This window comes from Bolinopsis microptera, chromosome 3 (assembly GCF_026151205.1).
Source record: "Bolinopsis microptera isolate Bmic1 chromosome 3, MBARI_Bmic_1.0, whole genome shotgun sequence".
In the NCBI taxonomy this organism is placed as follows: Eukaryota; Metazoa; Ctenophora; class Tentaculata; order Lobata; family Bolinopsidae; genus Bolinopsis; species Bolinopsis microptera.
This window is the reverse complement of record NC_087074.1, coordinates 9,955,543-9,975,649: the sequence shown is the minus strand read 5'-3', so window position 1 is coordinate 9,975,649 and position 20,107 is coordinate 9,955,543. Positions and strand designations below refer to the sequence as shown.

The 20,107-nt window shown below is 37.8% G+C and overlaps 2 protein-coding genes across 5 annotated transcripts in view; one reads left to right on the top strand and one right to left on the bottom strand.

The window, feature by feature from the left end:
• Positions 1-20,107, top strand: part of LOC134812291 (notchless protein homolog 1-like) — a 70,533-nt gene that overhangs the window by 23,779 nt on the left and 26,647 nt on the right. The window lies entirely within an intron of this gene.
• LOC134812293 (mitogen-activated protein kinase 12-like) lies at positions 3,343-8,096 on the bottom strand. 4 transcript variants are annotated; one of them, XM_063819668.1, is made up of 11 exons: positions 7,978-8,090; positions 7,295-7,436; positions 6,615-6,806; positions 6,457-6,486; positions 6,095-6,151; positions 5,713-5,833; positions 5,046-5,173; positions 4,603-4,750; positions 4,367-4,500; positions 4,114-4,237; positions 3,343-3,959 (listed from the first exon to the last, which is right to left on the bottom strand). In XM_063819668.1, exons 1-11 carry the CDS (start codon positions 8,055-8,057, stop codon positions 3,841-3,843), a joined length of 1,275 nt encoding a protein of 424 aa, XP_063675738.1. In that variant the 5' UTR covers positions 8,058-8,090; the 3' UTR covers positions 3,343-3,840. The 4 variants fall into 4 exon arrangements, with proteins under 4 accessions (XP_063675738.1, XP_063675740.1, XP_063675741.1 ...); XM_063819670.1 differs by having other exon boundaries at positions 3,344-3,959; positions 7,295-7,574; positions 7,978-8,096; XM_063819671.1 differs by having other exon boundaries at positions 3,344-3,959; positions 7,372-7,574; positions 7,978-8,096.

The following is a 20,107-nucleotide window of genomic DNA, read 5'->3' as shown; positions in this document are numbered from 1 at the left end:
GGGGGGTCCAAGGGGAACTTTGGGAAAGTCCCCCAAGATTTCTGAAGTTCCCCAAAAAAAAGTTCCCCAAAACTCCCCAAAATTCCCCAAAATTATTCAAAATTATTCAAAATTATTCAAAATTATTCAAAATTATTCAAAATTATTCAAAATTATTCAAAATTATTCAAAATTTCTCTAATATACATTAATACCCATTAATGTTAACATGTATGTTATTATAAAGTATAATCTTAACTTACTTGTTGATACTTGCAGCATGATAATTTTTTTGGCATGATAATTTTTTTGGGGAACTTTGGGGAATTTTGGGGAACTTTCTGAAGTTCCCCAAAAAAAAGTTCCCCAAAATTCCCCAAAATTATTTGTTTCATTGATAATTTTTTGGGGAACTTTGGGAAAGTCTCCCAGGTTTCCTGAAGTTCCCCAAAAAAAAGTTCCCCAAAACTCCCCAAAGTTCCCCTTGGACCCCCCCCAATACAATATCACAGAATCAAATCTAAAGCATAGTCAAATTTCCGATAGCTTTAAGGAAATCCATAGGGTTGCTGTAGTTGTCGTAATCATCTACAATTCTCTGAAGTTGTCGATCATAACGGATCCATTTGGGTGCACGTGGCTCAGGTAGTTCCCGCCCGTCTCTTTTGGTTTTCTTCACGTCAAGGGCGGCAGTATCGAGATAGCCCGACCACTGGTCCGCGGACCACTGTCCGCGGACCACTGTCTACCAGATCATATTACTGTATAATAACAGTATCCCCTGAATCAAGCAGGGTTCACATCATCCCCTGAATCAAGCAGGGTTCACATCATCGCACGCGAATTCCAATCAGCGGTGGTGTCAAGGCTTATTAAACGATTAAGCAACCTTACGAGATCAGTTCACATCATGCAATATATAAAGAATAACTATTATCAGACTGCATCAATCATTTCTATCATCAACTCCTTCTTGAACAACTACAACTATAGTCTCAGAGAAAATATCTTCCAGTCAGACACCGCGTTTTCAGAAAGTCCAGTCATCTGTGATACCGCAATGCCAGCTAGTCCTTTTATACTCAAACAGAACAGCAGTTGTATGAAGGTCTTGAGAGCGAGCTTCTGTCCAGAGAGGATGCTGTCTGTTCTAATATTCTTGTACTTCTTGCAGGGGGAGCAGCGCCATATCAGTCCATCTGGAGACTTCGAGGACGAGCAGGGAACCAGGGACATAGATGCATTACACCCAGGACAGGACATGGAGCTCTCCAGTAATTTACTACGCTACAATTAATTATGCTAGTCGTAACTAATTGCATCCAAGATACCATACATATGATCTGGTAACCAATCAACTATTCACAAACACCTGTTGCTTGATTCAGGGGATACTGTTATTATACAGTAATATGATCTGGTAGACAGTGGTCCGCAGACAGTGGTCCGCAGACAGTGGTCCGCGGACCAGTGGTCGGGCTATCTCGATACTGCCGTAAGGGCTTGTAGGAGGATGTAGTTTGCAGGAATGGAGAGCGTTTCCAGATCTCTCGGGTTAGAAGGGTGTCTGTTAGCTGCTTCTCTGTACCATTCTGTTGAGGGATGACAGCTGGCAGCCAAGCTTTGCTCTAGATTCGTAACCCAATCCACCGACTGCTTCAGATAAGAGGTATTTCGTCGGTTGATCTCCACCAGAAGCCTTTCTTTTCAAGTTCTGTTTGCTGACGTGGACGGTCGTTTCAGCATGGTGGACAGGGTGAGTGTGGTCAGGAGTAGGAGTGATCAGTTGTCTGTCCACGGTACGGATGCGGGCTCTGCAACCCTTTCGGAATTCCGAACATTTCCAGTAGGAGGTGTCGTTACTTCGCTTGTCGAAGACGTATCTGAAGCCATTTAGGATAGGGTTCTCCGAGCCTTGTTTGCGTCCAGGGATAAACTGAAGATTGGTTGCCATTGTGGATTGCGATAAGTGATCTCCATACTGCTGTCCTATATGTACTCATGTCCTGTGATGTGATCGACAGCTTGTTAGGGTACGGCTAGCACGATCCTGTTCTCAACTAGTCAATCACGTATCGATGGATCAGATCTTAAGGGATCACATCAGCTTTAGAACGTCACGAGATTACCTGTGAGTTTGTGAAATGCGAATGTGAACCGAAATTACAATATGATCCGAAATTCGGACAGATGTCGCCTTGACATACGTTGCATGCCACTTTTCGCGCGCGAAGCGCGCGCCGCCGAAGGCGGAAAAATAATAATATCTCTGATATTTGGATACGAAACATGTATCAAATGTCGCCAACAACGACTCCTGTCCGACAGCGACATCTGTCCGAAATCCCTAATTCAGCTTTCGGACAGATGTCGCTTTCGGACAGGAGTCGCCCAATCCAAATAAAGTCTGATAACGGTAACACAAATGATACCATCTTGTTGTTGAGTAATCTTGATGATATAATATGCGCATACTATATCAATGTACTGTCATGTACTGTCATGCAATGTACGTCGCGTAATTAAAATATATTTATTTGTTGTGATGCGCTAAGACCATTATCATCAGAAACGTGCGCGCTACGTTGCCAACATTTTATACGGTGACTGTCCCACGCAATTGTGCGATTTCACATCCTTGTTTTAAAGTTAACATACAAACCCGAACATCCCAAAGCAGTGGTACAACCTTACCATTTGGTTCAACCCAGCTGAAATTTGTTGGTGCTCTTTTCCAACAAGAAATGCGGCCGCTTTTCTTTTGTGGATGGCCGCTCAATTTCCCGATCCGTGATGGCGTATTTATCATATTCCATACAACCTGGGGACGACCCAGTCTTTACTGTTTATATAAATTATAAAAATGCAAATATGGCGAAGTGACATGCCGACTGCCGAGCGCCGCCGAGTTAATATAATTCTATATTGAATTTGAAAATCGTATACTTCTATGTAACCATATGTTTTTTGTTTATGCAACCTGACACGGATCTGTGCAAAATAGTAATACTAACTCAAAATAATAATAATATGCTATCAATTAGTGCCTAGTGGGATACGTACATGATGAAATTAATAATGTACTTGGTTGGTTCAGCGCCGCGCGCCAACAATTATATAATTCAGATTATCACGCAAAATAACTTTGCGCAGGTAGTCACGTGGGCGATAACAGTGCTCGCAGGCACGCACGGTCGCAAAGCTACCATATTTAAAAAAAACCTCGATCGCTAACCCTTGTCCTTGACTCTTTTGTGCCTTCGGCACCTTTGAGTCATGGATCGGGAAAAAATTTCTGATATCACCCTCCATCCTCAACTGGTCAACATCCATTGGAATTTGAGACAAGTAAAATAGCAATTTAAAATGGAATCTAATTCGTCGACATGTTACAATGTACAAAGATTTACACAATTTCAACCTGATCATCGCGATACAGGTATTAATTTACCTCCCTGAGGTGTTCTACTGCGGTGTTCTACTTCAGGTATTCTACTTCAGAGGGAAGTAATTTATTTTATATTTTAAAATTGTTATTAATCCAGTATAACAAATAAATTTTCTAATCGTGTAAAAAAATCGTGTAAATTTGCCTAAAAATGATGGACATTTTGTTAAGATTCTCACAAAATCGCAAATACAGACATTACAAAATTCGATAATACAGCATAATATCCGAAATTTTAAAAAACCGGCCACAATGAATAAAAAATAAAATTAGCCACGGAACTTAAATAAAACAGAGACTAAAAACAACAGCTAGAATAAAGAAGTCAAATACAAGTTTGCAACTTTTATTCCCGAATAAATGAGTAACGATGCCGTCATGCCGCCTCTTCTCCAAAGTTCACGGTACTGTCTCTACTCAATAACTAACTGACCTATTGGAATTTCGTCACCATCAGGAATGTGATATTCGTAGTGATCTGCCCACTCCTGTACATAGCCGTACTTTTCCGTTATCGTACTCGTCAGATAGTCTGGAGAATAAAACTTGTTTTAAATTTAGCCTTATTTAATACATGAGCCATGCTGTGATATAGTGTCCAAACAACCTGGTAGATTCAATTAAGGGCCTACCGCTCATTTGATTTGATTACAATAAAACAAAAAGATTGTAATTTTGAAACTCACTCTGGACGGTTTTTAACTTATCTTCCCTTGAGATGCTGTCATCTTCAACTACTTTCTTTACTTGTCTTTCTAGGACACCCAACTCTTCGCTTGTAGTTCTACAGTGTTCTTCATCTACAATGTCCTGAAGTACGAATAGAAGAATTAATTAAGAAACTAATTTGTAATGCTCTGTCAAATATGTGCTTTATATGTTTATAGCGGTTATGCATGTTTTGTTTGCATGTTTCAGTAAAGGAATGTTGTTTAGTACCTTCGATAACTCAGGGCGACTACTTCGAACCAGAGATATGAATTTACTGTCCAAGATGCCCCTGGCGGTAATCCGTTCCTTGTAATCCCATTTCAGCATCATGTTCATGAGATTCTCAGCTGATCGGGCCATATCTGCAATAAAATCCTATCACTACGCTCTAATAAGGAACTAAACTCATTGTGGTATCTAACTGTTAAAAACACAGTCTTTTTAGAAAATTAATTTAATATTACCTCTCTCCAGGCCTTCATTGAACTCTTTAAATATAACACGACCATGATCAAAATGGCTGTCTTTTAGAATGATTGTCAAATTCTTTAATTTTCTAAATAAAAATTGATCCACTTTTACAGGGTTGGTATCCAATTCCGTCTGAATGCGCTGAAATGTGCAGGTTTAGGATCGATTCAATACACTATAAAAACATTATACCTTGGCTGCTGAGTGCTAGGCGCAATAATTCCTGCTTTCCTGACACTGTTTGAAACAAAAACTGTTTGATCAGATACAACAATTCCGCCCAGTTAATCATGAAAACCTCTTTGTGAGATGGGATTTTGTGCGAAGTAGATTTTAGAAGAATGTTTTAATCTAAGATAGCATTCTCGCCAAGAATGCGAGTGAAGCTCAAAAACCAAAACACAATTTGTAACACCAATCATGGATTCTTCCTTACGTCAAAAAAGACTTGCGGTGGCTTGCCAAGGTATTTTAAGATATTATCAAGAATACTGTCACCATTTGCAAACAAATGCTTTGACGAGACGACGAATCCTAAAATGCAACCCAATGCCCAAATATCATCTGAAAATTGTAAAGGCATTCAAACAGGAAAATAAAAAATAAAAATAAATAATACCGCTGCATATCTTGATATTATGTAGATAGATTAGATGTTATCTACAGATAAGATGGTAGACAGGATATTACAAACTTTGGCAAACGATTAGAACTAACGTAACGATCACATAATGTACAGTACACAATATCTTACTATATATAAAGCGAGACGATATATATATGTGTATATATCCGTGCCATTTTACTGACACCACGGCATCAACTTTAACGCGACTTTCCGCAAAAACCGTAAAACATATACAACTGAAACTTTTTTGACTGGGTCAAATGCTTTAATGGCCTTCAAATCAGCATGAAAAAATAAAAAATTGGCCAAGGAATAATAATTTTAGTGCCCAAAATTTGGACTCTCAAGTGGTGTCAAAAACGCGAATTAAATAAGTAATAATTATTTTAGTCTCTCGAGTCTTGACACCACTTTAGGGTTAGACGGGTTCCTGCTAGTATTATATAATATACACACAATATCTATGGTTTATTACTTTGATTTTTATATTTTGGTCCGAGCAAATGTTCCGGTGCTCGATAAGCAGCAGTCGAGATAGGGGTCGTAATGCTCCCGGAATTGTCTGGTTTCCTCCGAGCCAGACCGAAATCCACGATCTGAAATAATACATCCTGATTAACACTGATTATATTGTTCGTATAATGAAATGTACCAAATCCCAAACCAAATAAATTAAGGAAATTTGCTCTTAGTACATAATATATTGATGTATCATAATATTGAACTTCGATTCCATTTAATTTCCGACAACTATCGATTTACAGGGAGTAAACCTGGTATAAATTTGAAGTTTCATTTGAAGTTAAGTAAATTTGATCATAATTAAACTGTTTGCAATAGTCACACATATGAGTTACCTTGGCACGGCGTATATCACCATTCTTCTCAATACAAACATTTCCTGGTTTTATATCCTGCAAATATCATTTAGCATAATATACAATTATGATTAATACACAACTCATTGAATACCTCCTTCACAGAGTTATTTTCTTGCACGAATGCCTAAACGGTTGTTTCAGCACGGCTAGTTTCGTAACTTGAGTTATGGAGTACATGTTGTGACGAATTAGTAACTATGGAGTACATGTTGTGACGAATTAGTAACTATGGAGTACATGTTGTGACGAATTAGTAACTATGGAATACATACTGTGACGAATTAGTAACTTCTCTATAAATATATAACTAGATAAGTAGAATGTGCTCTATTACTCACCCTGTGAAATATCCCGCACTTGTTCAAATACTGAAAGTAAACAGTTCTGTAAATTTCATAAATAAAATTTGATATTCACTGACAATCAGACAATGATGAGATATGGATTTGATATCACAGAAAATAGTCTGTACTAAGATTAATTAATATTTGCTCACATTCAGCCCACACGCAACATCATGAACCACAACTCCAACGACATCTTTTAACCACACATCCTTCTCAGCAGTTCTATTATTTTTAACATATGTTCCAAGAGTGGTGCCGCAGTGTTCCATGATCAAGTAAACGTATTCTAATAACAAACTTTCCTCGTTACACTTCATGTACACGGAGATCAGATCAACGACCTGTAGCGAAAAAAAACTGATAACAGCATTTAAGAAACTGATTTACTTTTTATGTATTATGTATTTGTTTCTGGAAGACATTATGTTAGTAACAGAAAGACATGAATAAAAACTCAGCAATTCAACATGAGATAGAGTTTGAAAGATGACAACACGAGTAGACGACATAGTTAGCATAGTTTATAAAGAATAAAGAGTCACAGTGCAGTCACAGTGCAGTCACAGTGCAGTCACAGTGCAGTCACAGTGCAGTCACAGTGCAGTCACAGTGCAGTCACAGTGCAGTCACAGTGCAGTCACAGTGCAGCCACACATGAGGTCTTACTTGGTATTCAAGTCCATCTTATTGATCTGATCTGGCTAAAATGATAACTAATAAACGACTCATTGGTTCAGTGAGTCAGATCATAAATGTTGAAAATAGGTTTGTATATATTATCTTTTATTTAAAACAAAAACTTTAAATGAAAGAATGGGAAAAATCTTACTCTTGAATGTTTGGTAAAATTCAGTATTTCCACCTCTCTTAAAACCGATTTAAGATGTGTTAAAGACGGAATCCCACCTCTCATTATTATCTCGATTTCCTTTATCACTCTTAATTTGTTCGTCTTAGAATCCGTACCAGACCTGAAAAGTGAACAGTGCAAGCAGCACAATACTCAGCATGGTATGTGGAGTCACTGTAACGAGTCAGAAAATACGCTTCACCTCCTCACCAGAATCCACATCTATAATCCTGGCACGTAGCCAGGTTGGAAATGGTTACTGCGAAAGTTCAAAGTTATTTGTTAACATTATTTATTTCAGTTACTCAGTAGTGCGAACTGTGAACTCTGTGTAGGTATTTATGATATTTTCAGATAATTGACTGTTCTCACTTGCTATAAATGGATCATATTGCCCTCAAAATATTTTAAAACCGACTTTTTATAAATTGAATATTAAGACTAGTGCATCAATTCATCATTGCAGATTTTATTCTAGCAAGTATAAAAGTCGAAAAAAGTCGAAAAAAGTCGAAGCCCCCTCGGAAAAAAATTCTGGCTACATCTTAAGAGGGGGAGGAGGCACCAACAGGGGGGCGCTCTTTTCCGGCGCCAACATGCAACGTTACGCCACTGCTCCCAACCTCGCCCTGATCTGAGTAGAACTAAAAAATGTAACTTACACAACTGTTCCGAAAGAGCCATTACCAAGAGGTTCTGTGTTGGTAAATATGCTCTCCGAGTTCAAGTAAGGTAAAAACATGTCAACTGTAACATCTTCTTGAAGCTTGATCACCATCCTAGGTAAGGTAGAAGTTATGTAAGGAATCCAGCACACTAGCACAGTGCAGAGTCAGTTCTTATAATGGTATGTGGACTGAGGTCTTCCCACCAACACAAATACATCATTCGATCAAAACCATCATTGTCAGTTATTTAACATATTTTAAGTCGGATAAACAGCAACTTCAAATTCAAAAGTTAGATTTAAACAGTAATTTAAACAATAACATACACTCGGTAAAATAATGTGAGTCTCTGGAATAATGCTATTAATAAATATCTCTTTAACTAAGGTCATGTATTAACTATTAAATAGTCTTTAGGGGCCGTTCACAACCGTAATCAAGACCCAACCCCCCTTCCCCTCCTGACAGAAATATTACGTAATCATGGCCTGACCCCCCTCTTGACTTTTTCCCCGGAAAACACTTTTTTCTAAGTTTCATCATTCATGCTACCCTGATCATGCTATCATGATGACTGATGAGCCGAAATCATTATTATGATATCCGGCCAAGCACCTTCTAAACTAAAACTTGTTCTAGAGGGTAAAAAGAAAATTTTGATTACGTAATCAACGACCAAACCCCCCCCCCCCCGTTATCAACCGTAAGCATTTGGAAACCCCCACCCCCACCCTCGGCTGATTACGTTATATTATGTGAACGACCCCTTTGGATATTACTCTGATACATGCTAATTATTTCATGCCTGTCAATCCCTTTTTTAAATTTTTTTAAAGAGATATTGGATATTACTCTGATACATGCTAATTATTTCATGCCTGTCAATCCCTTTTTTTAATTTTTTTAAAGAGAGGCTGGACCTGGTGGCCCACGAGCGGATAACATGAAGATGCTTGGTGTGGTTAGCGAAATTTAAAATAGGTGTAATATTATGTTGGTTGTAAAATATGTCGTTGACGGAGAGATCATTAGTCCTGAAAGTACTATATATGCAATAGCTGGACACTGTCCGAGGAAGTGTGGGACAGACTCTTCTTCATCGCCGCACATAGGACATGTACTAGTGTTCGATTTGCAGATGGTATGGAGGTGAGACCGCTGAACCGCAGTGTCCTGTGATGAGATGCAGGAGGTCATAACAGTCTAGTGGTTCTGCTCCTCGTGATAATGTGAATATAGATGAAAGCCTGCCGCTTCTCATGATGATGAGTGAGTACTGTGTGTGTGTGTGTGTGTGTGTGTGTGTGTGTGTGTGTGTGTGTGTGTGTGTGTGTGTGTGTGTGTGTGTGTGTGTGTGTGTGTGTGTGTGTGTGTGTGTGTGTGTGTGTGTGTGTGTGGATATTAGTTGAGAGGAGTTTGCAAGTTTCTCTGATAGCTGAGAGTTCTGTCTTATAGACACTAGACAGTGGAGTAATCAGGAAGTTTGAAAGATTGTTCCTCCAGGGTGGTGATGATGTATCCAGTGCAGTAACCTCAGTCTGTGTGTGACCCGTCTGTGTAGCAGGTGATTGTCTCGTTGGGGATGTTGTTGGTGGTGTTTTGTAATGTGTCTCTGTATTTGTTATTATCAGGGGTTGTTACAGTGAAGTAACGATCAGGCATCATGGTCGGTGAGGATAGATCTCTTTCTACTCGAGCGGGTATGTCGAGATCTGACATGAATTGATTGTTAATCATGGTGCACCATAGGAATTCATCGGAGGTATCCTAGGAGAACTGGATCGGCGTAAGGGTTGATAAAATCCGAGATATCTCGGACGCGCTAGGATAAATCGGAGGGTAATCCTATCTGATTAAAATCGCAGAAATCGTCCTTCTGAACAGGCGTGGGTGATGGTGTGCGCCTGCCTGACATTAGACCCACTGCGCGTGCGTGATTTAAGACCTTATACTTATCTAAGTCTGGTTGCTCACATGGCTGCTTCACCTTTCTCTCAATCCCAGTGACCATCCAAAAAGGTTCGTTTCGATTAATTGCATCGGGCAGTGATGTGAAATCAAAATCATCATCCCTTGTGGGATTTCCCAACCAACTCAATGGATAGTAAAATATGCCATCCCATCCAATTAAATGAAGACTTTCAGCTTTCATTTCATGATGAAAATGAACGCCTGTATCGAGGTAGTCATGTGGGTCATCAACCAAAACTATTCTAAAATATTTGCTGTACCCAACAGTTCTTGAAACTACCTTGAGAATAAAACCACATTTTCCAGCCCCACAACAAAGTTTGTCTGGTTCGTGCTCGTAAGTGAAGATAATCTTACGATCCTCAACAAATACAGAGTTCAAGGAATGTTTCTGGTCAGATATATATGTTGTTAACGTTTGTCTTCCTTCTTGAATACTGGTGTCAATGATATCCTTGTTAAACTTGATGCAGTTAAAAAATCCCCGATGTCGTGCATCAACTTTGAAATTAAGATACCAAAATCGAATAGGGGTCCACCCACGAGATTTCATGATATCCCATATTGTTTTAAGTAGTTGTGAATCTGCAGCTGGAAAGGTTACCGGCTCATTAACTTGAAACCACATCCATATTCCCTCAAAAAACATTAGCAAACTCGATACTTTCTTTGAACAGCCAAGCCAATCAATTAATTCAATGAGGGATCGATCAGTATCAAATGAGTGGAACAAATTTGGAATGACGTTTTGTAAGGTTAACTTCGACATTCCTGAGGAAGTTGAGGGACGTTCCTCAGCACTAGAACTTGAGGGCTGCATTCTTGCTGGTCTCGTTGAGGAATTGGAACTCCTCTTGTAGAACTTTTTTACAAACTGTAGTACCCAAAACAAATCCTCACTAGAACCTATGGCAAGGCCTTCAATGGTCTCGAATAAAATTTCAATCATGTATATTTTGTTTGCCTTCATACTTGCTAGGTCACAATTTTCAAGCAAATATTTACAGTTAGAGGGAATCCCAGTTTCCTTTCCTTCCTTTAACATATTGGATAACTTTGCAGACAATGGCTCAACAATAAAGTGAACATCTGACCCAACTAGTTCAATAATCAAGTCCAGTTGTTGGCACGTAAGTGAACCCAGGTTCTGCAGATAGCGACCTGTAAACATTCGTCTGCATTTCAGTGTTTTAAACCTCCGAAAAACAATATCTACCAATTCACGAGTCTTCAACTTGAACAGAGCGAACATGGCTATTTCGAAAATTGGCAGCAGATCAGGGAAGGAGGGGTCCTGGAGAATGAGGTTAGTGAGATCAGTGAACTGTTCCACACACCTGGTCACCAACCATGTCACTTTGAACACGTGACTCATCTTAAAAATATCACTGAATATTTCTTTGAAGATTGGTGGTGTTTCTCCAGTGTAAGCAGCATGGACAAAATATCTCACAGCTACTTCGCTGAACTCCTCCATGTCCAAACTAGTCAGATGAAGAGTTGTGGTCATGTGATCTACAACTGGACTGTTGAAGGACAGGATAACTGAACTAGCTCGAACTTTAGCTCCGTTTTTGGCTGTCAGCTCCAGAGTACTGTGGGTAGGAGACTCCAGCAGATGAATCCCAAAGTTCATTGGAACTGATACGATGGGTGCCATTTCTTTAGCTGTCCTAAGAAAGTATTTTATTATATAGTCGAAGAATAGTAATTTGAAGAGGCTTATTGTAAGTAAGAACTTAATAATTACACGTACTAGCAAACCCACTCGGAATTTTGATATTTAAACAAAAATTCAAAAAGTGTATGCCAACTTGAATATTTCATAAGAACATAATTAGGAAAATGTCCATTTGTTGATTTTGTAGATAACAACTTAACTTGCAGACAGAGTATTATAATTGGACGTGTTCAAACCTGGTTGGTGGTTTTGTTTCATTTTTCCCACTCATTACTTCTGGGCCCCCAGATTGAAATCTGTAACATTTTAGGAAAAACTGAAACTACTGACAAAAACTAGACCCTTTGACTGAGGGCACCCTTGAACCAGAATTTTTGTAACATATTCAGGTCCTGAGATATAGCAGTTTAGTTGGGGGCCCTGGATATTGAATTTTGTAACACATTTCTATGTTACACTTTTTCAATGGGTTTTTAGAGAAGCTTCTTGATAGTTTTTCAAGTTCAGACCAGTTTTTCTAGGTCACAAAGGGTTCCTTCAACCATATTCCTGACCGAATCTTGTACTTGGGCCCAAAACATTGAATTCTGTAACATATTTATGTTTTCACTGCCAAGGTCATATCTGGAATATTCAATATATTTTTGTATCGGTAACATGGTTTTTAGATTCTCGTACAAAATTCTGAAGCAATCCTTATTCATATAATTTGATAAAATGGCTGCGGAACTTGAATTATGTAACATTAGAAAGTAAGTGTATAGAGTATGTACCCTAGTGTGAGGGGTGTTAGGTAAGCTATATTATAGTTTTTGAAGTTCAGACCAGTTTTTCCAGGTCACAAAGGATTCCATCAACCATATTCTTGACCAAATTTTGTACTTGGGCCCAAAACATTGAATTTTGTAACATATTTATGTTTTGACTACAAAGCTCATATATATCTGGAATGTTCAATATATTCTTGTACTGGTAACATGGTTTTTAGATTCTCATACAGAATTGTAAAGCAATCCTTATTCGTATAATTTGATAAAATGGCCGCGGAACTTGAATAATGTAACATTAGAAAGTAAATATATAGAGTATAGTATATAGTATGTATCCTAGTGTGAGGGGTGTTAGGCAAGCTATATTATAGTTTTTAAAGTTCAGACCAGTTTGCCTAGGTCATAAGGGTTCCATCAACCATATTATTGACCATATTTTGTAGTTGGGCCCAAAACATTGAATTTTGTAAGTCCACAGATGGACATGGAACTCTGCCATTTCAGTGGATCAACTCGTGACCTGGCATTTTATTGTGACAAATTTCAATATATAGGGCCCAATTTCTATTTTCTATACAATTTTATATATAAATTAAAAGTTTTTAAATATCCAACCTTTAATCTAATTAGCTATATTCATTTGATTAAATTCACCGCGTTCTGTCGCGGATTGTCAATTTAAATTACATTACATTTAAATTGTTACAAAATTCAATAATTTGGTCCCAATAACTTTTTTTAAATTTGTTACGTAAGTTGTTTCATGTCTTTATTTTAATGCATCAACCAACTTAAAACCAATACTAGATCAAACAACTCTGTATAACATACTGATTTGTAACCATGTTACGTTATTCAAAGAAATGGCCCTTTTATTGATTATGAACCATATACCTAGATTGTGGTAATGCCTTTATACAAGAATAGCTGCACTAATAACCTGGTTTGAGAGTTAAATACATATCCTACACTAGCTGTGGTTGTAACAAACTATAAAGATAGATTCATGAAAACTAGATGTTACAAAATTTTCATTTTGGGCCTTTTTATGAAATCAAAAGTGGGCCTTTTTTCATTCCACAGCTAAGCAAATACCTAAAGTACATTTTTGTGAAGCGAGAATCTTTAAAATTTAATAATTGGCTGAGCCATTGAAAAGTGTAACCAAATGTTACATTTTTCATTATAACTGGGCCATTTTACAATATTATTCATAGCCGATGACCTGAGAATATTTGTTATCACAATTATAATCATCTCTGAAAGTTTCAAGACCATCGAGTAATTATTAATGGAGTTATTGTAAAAATGAGAAAATCGCCCATTTTAGCAGTGAAACAAAACCACCGACCAGGTTTGAACATGTCCACTAGTGTAACCCGGCCTTCGGCCGGGATTTCACTGCCGCAGTTAAAAAGGGCAGGAATAATTACCCGCTGAGTCAAAACCCGCATTAGGTGACCCAATAGTTTCATAAACAATAATATCATAATCAGTTATTTCTTGTGGATAATTAAGTCATTATTAGCCATGAGGCACCACATTCCATGATCATAAGGTCTCAACACCGAGTATTACACCTCATCACTCCCGTCTTGAACCGCTTTCTATTTTTATGTAAATCGCTATAGAAATGAACCCTAATTGTTAACTCCGCACCACACCCGCCTATTATATTTGAAAACACCCATAACATTGTCGTATGAACTCTCTCTCTGCAGTCCAAACAGACCCCAAACACTAACAGTCCCCCTCCCCTAATAAGCTTATGGTATATCATTACAGCGAATCTTCCCGGGCTAACGCAATTATAACGCTACTTAAATGCAGCTACATATTATACAGTAATGAGATATAGAGAGCAAGCCCCGTAACTCTTGCCGTTCTGGTCAAGCCATTTTATGCAACATTTGTGGTACAAAACCGTCAATTTAATCACTTACCACCGGCCGATTAAAAAAAAATTTGCTTATGGGCTTCATCAGAGTTTTGTCGGCACTATACCGAAAAAAACCAGTCCCGTAACTCTTACCGTTTTTTAAATATAACCGACCGGAAATTACACACGGACACACAGACGATCAGACGATCAGACAGACAGACAGACAGACACACACACACACACACACACACACACACACACACACACACACACACACACACACACACACACACACACACACACACACACACACACACACACACACACACACACACACACACACACACACACACACACACACACACACACACACACACACACACACACACACACACACACACACACACACACACACACACACACACACACACACACACACACACACACACACACACACACACACACACACACACACACACACACACACACACACACACACACACACACACACACACACACACACACACACACACACACACACACACACACACACACACACACACACACACACACACACACACACACACACACACACACACACACACACACACACACACACACACACACACACACACACACACACACACACACACACACACATTCTGGTGTTATTAAGTTGATATTAACCATGCGCGAATTTATGATGTTCTAAAACATTGTAGACGAATGAATAACAACAAAGCTAGTGAATCTAGAATAACTTAATTAAAGTACAACTTATTCCATTTTTTATAAAAATTAAGTCTTATTCTTAGAAATATTTCAAAGTCAAATTGTTGTTAAATCAAAATTTATTTATTGAGCACACATTTATACATAATTAAGATAATAACTAACATATTATTCAAATTAGATTGATGTTACTACACAAAAAATAGAACAAATCATCCATAAAAAATCATCCATACAAAGTCATTCATAAAAAATCATCCATAAAAAATCATCCATAAAAAATCAACCATGACAACATTTTGTATTGCAGAAAAACTAATCCGAAAGGGAATCTTATGGCGAAAGTTTAGGAAGAAATAACAATGACCATCCAAAAAGGTTTGCTGCGATTAATTGCATCGGGCAGTGATCAGTGATGTGAAATCAAAATCATTATCCCAATTTTCCAACCAAGTCAATGGATAGTAATATACGCCATCCCACGCAATTATATGAAGACTTTGGCCTTTCATGTCATGATGAAAATGAACGCTTGTATCAAAGTAGTCATGTTGATCATCAACCAAAACTATTTAAAAATATTTACAGGGAAGGAGGAAGACTGGAAGAGTCAGTGATATCAGTTAACTGTTCCACACACCTAGTGACTAGTGAGTGGTGAGTTACCATGTTACTCACCAACTCACAACAATAGATATCATATCTTTGAGTTCAAAAATGTATCTCTCAAATTACAATGATATTACTGTACAAAAATAGAATAAATCATCCACAAAATTAATGTTAGGCAGTAGCGAGCTAAACGATGTGAATTGATTTTCTTCAACTTTGGGTAAACCAATCCAACTAATAGGAATATAGGTTTTGTCAGTTTCCAGGTATAAAGTCAAATGAATAATATTCTCAGCACATAGTTCTTCATGGTAGTGTACACCAGTACCAGAATATTCAGATGGGTCAGTACAAAGCATCATGCTGTCAGTAGCAAGACCATCTTCCTCCGATAGAGCTGCTTTAAGTATAAAACCACATCTGCTTGGGGTTTCGCATAGGACGTCTGGGTGCTTATAACGAAATAACAACTTCTTCTTATCAACAAAAACAGACTGCAGTGAACATTTAATTTCGTTGTATTTCCTCGTAAATCTTCCAGTTGAAACTTTAGAGTTTACAACGTAATCATAACCTTGTACTTGCTTGAAAAACGTATTTGGCCAAGATGACCAAGGTGAAGTAAAATGAAGCAAGTCGGAATTGCAGAGAGGCTTCCAAAGAGAGCGTTCAACAATACCCTTCATTCGGGAATGATGCGGCCATGCTAAGTTAGCTTTCTGGTTCAAACACAGCCAGGTCCACAGACCTTCTAGGAACATGAGGAGATTTGTAATTTCAGCACAGCCTTCCAGCCAGTTCCATAATTCATCATAAGTCATGTTACGATCTATAGTATGGAAAAGGTTTGGAGCAACCTTCAACGAAGTAGATGGTGTAGATATAGACTTAGACAATGAAAACTTCGTAGATACTTTTCCAGATTTGTTTGCTTTTTTTGCAACCTGAAAAACCCATGATAGGTCACTTTTTTCGGTGGCAAAGTCTTGAAGTTTATCAAACAACTGCTCCATGAGTTCAGCATGTAGCATTCTAGCTCTAAAAACGTCGATCTGATTTATCAAGTACTTAAAGTTTTCTGGAATTCCCATTTCTCCTTCCAACAGGCTTGTCAGCTGTCCAACCAAAGGTTTGATAATGAAAAGTACGTGATTTCTTGACAGCTCAAGTACCAGATCCAGTTGCTGCAGAGAAAGAGAACTCAGGTTCTCAAGATAATGACTGATAAACTGCTCCGTCCAGTTGAATGACCTTATCTTTTTAAAAACGATATCAACCAACTGTCCAGACTTTGAATTGGACAAGGCAAAAACTGCTTCTTCGAAAATGAACAGGAAATCATCATAAGATGGCTGAATTATGGAATCAGCAAGACAAGAAAAGAGTTGCACACATCTAGTCGTCAACCAACTAACATTAAAAACATAACTCATCTTATTAATATCCCTAAACATATCTCTGGATATTGATGGTGTTTCTCCAGAGTAAGCAGCATGGACAAAATATCTCACAGCTTCTTCGCTGAACTCCTCCATGTCCAAACTGGTCAGATGAAGAGTTGTGGTCATGTGATCTACAACTGGACTGTTGAAGGACAGGATAACTGAACTAGCTCGAACTTTAGCTCCGTTTTTGGCTGTCAGCTCCAGAGTACTGTGGGTAGGAGACTCCAGCAGATGTATCCCAAAGTTCATTGGAACTGATACGATGGGTGCCATTTCTTTAGCTGTCCTAAGAAAGTATTTTATTAAGTTGTTATTATATAGTTGAAGCACAGTAATTTGAAGAGGCTTATTCTAAGTAAGAACTTAATAATTACACGTACTAGCAAACCCACTCGGAATTCTGATATTTACACAAAAATTCAAAAAGTGGACCGGTATGCCAACTTGAATATTAAATAAGAACATAATTAGGAAAATGTCCATTTGTTGATTTTGTAGATAACAACTTTACTTGCAGACAGAGTATTATATTTATATATTAACCATGCGCGAATTTATGATGTCCTTAAACATTGTAGACGAATGAATAACAACAAAGCTAATGAATCTATAAAAATTTAATTAAAGTACAACTTATTCCATTATTTATAAAAATAAGGTCTTATTCTTAGAAATATTTCAAAGTCAAATTGTTGTTAAATCAAAATTAATTTATTGAGCACACATTTATACACAATTAAGATAATGACTGACATATTATTCAAATTGGATTGATGTTACTACACAAAAAATAGAACAAATTATCCATAAAAATCATCCATAAAAAATCATCCATAAAAAACCATCAATAAAAAATCATCCATAAAAAATCATCTATAAAAAATCATCCATAAAAAATCACCCATAAAAAATCATCCATGACAACATTTTGTATTGCAGAAAAACCAACCCGAAAGGGAATCTTATGGCGAAAGTTTAGGAAGAAATAACAGTGACCATCCAAAAAGGTTTGTTGCAATTAATTGCATCGGGCAGTGATGTGAAATCAAAATCATTATCCTAATTTCCCAACCAACTCAATGGATGGTAATATACTCCATCCCACGCAATTATATTATGAAGACTTTGGGCTTTCATGTCATGATGAAAATGAACGCCTGTATCAAAGTAGTCATGAGGATCATCAACCAAAACTATTTAAAACTATTTACTGTATCCAACAGTTCTTAAAAATACCTTGAGGATAAAAACCAAAATTTCCAAAATATGTGCAGCAGATCAGGGAAGGAGGAAGGAGGAAGAGTCAGTGATATCAGTGAACTGTTCCACACACCCAGTGACTAGTGAGTGGTGAGTTACCTTGTTACTCACCAACTCCCAACAATACATATCATATCTTTGAGTTCAAAAATGTATCTCTAAAATTACAATGATATTATTGCACAAAAATGGAATGAATCATCCACAAAATTAATGCTAGGCAGTAGAGAGGTAAACGATGTGAATTGATTTTCTTCAACTTTGGGTAAACCAATCCAACTAATAGGAATATAGGTTCTGTTAGTTTCCAGGTATAAAGTCAAATGAATAATATTCTCAGCGCATAGTTCTTCATGGTAGTGTACACCAGTACCAGAATATTCAGATGGGTCAGTACAAAGCATCATGCTGTCAATAGCAAGACCATCTTCCTCCGCTGGAACTGCTTTTAGTATAAATCCACATCTTCTAGGTGTTTCGCATAGGACGTCTGGGTGCTTATAACGAAATAACAACTTCTTCTCATCAACAAAAACAGACTGCAGTGAACATTTGTTTTCGTTGTATCTTCTGGTCAATTTTCCTTCCGAAGCTTTTAAATCAATAAGGGACTTATAACCTTGCATTTGCTTGAAAAGTTGGTTATTCGACACAGGAAAGTCAAGCAAGTCAGAATTAGAGAGAGGTTTCCAACGACAGCATTTCATTTTACGCTTAATTGTGTCTAAAAGCGGCTGGTTGCAGCTAAAGTTAGCTCCATGGTTTAAACATATCCAGGTCCAGACACCTTCCATGTACATCAGAAGATTTGTAACTTCCTCAGACTCTTCCAGCCAATCACATAACTCTTGAACCTTCATGTTACGATCTATAGTATGGAAAAGGTTTGGAGCAACCTTCAACGAAGTAGATGGTGTAGATACAGACTTAGACGATGAAAACTTCGTAGATCCAGATTTGTTTGCCTTTCCAACTTGCAAAACCCAAGATAGGTCACTTTTGTCGGTGGCCAAGTCTTGAAGTTTATCAACCAACTGCTCTATAAGGTCAGGATGTAGCATTTTAGCTCTAGAAACGTCGATATGATTTATCAAGTACTTAAAGTTTTCTGGAATTCCCATTTCTCCTTCCAACAGGCTTGTCAACTGTCCAACCAAAGGTTTGATAATGAAAAGTAGGTGATTTCCGGACAGCTCAAGTACCAGATCCAGTTGCTGCAGAGAAAGAGAACTCAGGTTCTCAAGATAATGACTGATAAACTGCTCCGTCCAGTTGAATGACCTTATCTTTTTAAAAACGATATCAACCAACTGTCCAGACTTTGAATTGGACAAGGCAAAAACTGCTTCTTCGAAAATGAACAGGAAATCATCAAAAGATGGCTGAATTATGGAATCAGCAAGACAAGAAAAGAGTTGCACACATCTAGTCGTCAACCAACTAACATTAAAAACATAACTCATCTTATTAATATCCCTAAACATATCTCTGGATATTGGTGGCGTTTGTCCAGAGTAAGCAGCATGGACAAAATATCTCACAGCTTCTTCGCTGAACTCCTCCATGTCCAAACTGGTCAGATGAAGAGTTGTTGTCATGTGATCTACAACTGGACTGTTGAAGGACAGGATCACTGAACTAGCGCGAACTTTAGCTCCGTTTTTGGCTGTCAGCTCTAGAGTACTGTGGGTAGGAGACTCCAGCAGATGAATCCCAAAGTTCATTGGAACTGTTACGATGGGTGCCATTTTTTTAGCTGTCCTAAGAAAGT

What these genes read in the sequence shown, in the direction of transcription:
- LOC134812293 (XM_063819668.1), bottom strand. Translation starts at nt 8,057, where the DNA reads ATGTTTTTACCTTACTTGAACTCGGAGAGCATATTTACCAACACAGAA. An exon ending in AGTGCGGGATATTTCACAGG is followed by an intron (nt 6,152 to 6,456) that starts GTGAGTAATAGA and finishes TGATATTTGCAG; the next exon opens with GATATAAAACCAGGAAATGT. An exon ending in CACCGCAAGTCTTTTTTGAC is followed by an intron (nt 4,751 to 5,045) that starts GTAAGGAAGAAT and finishes TGCACATTTCAG; the next exon opens with CGCATTCAGACGGAATTGGA.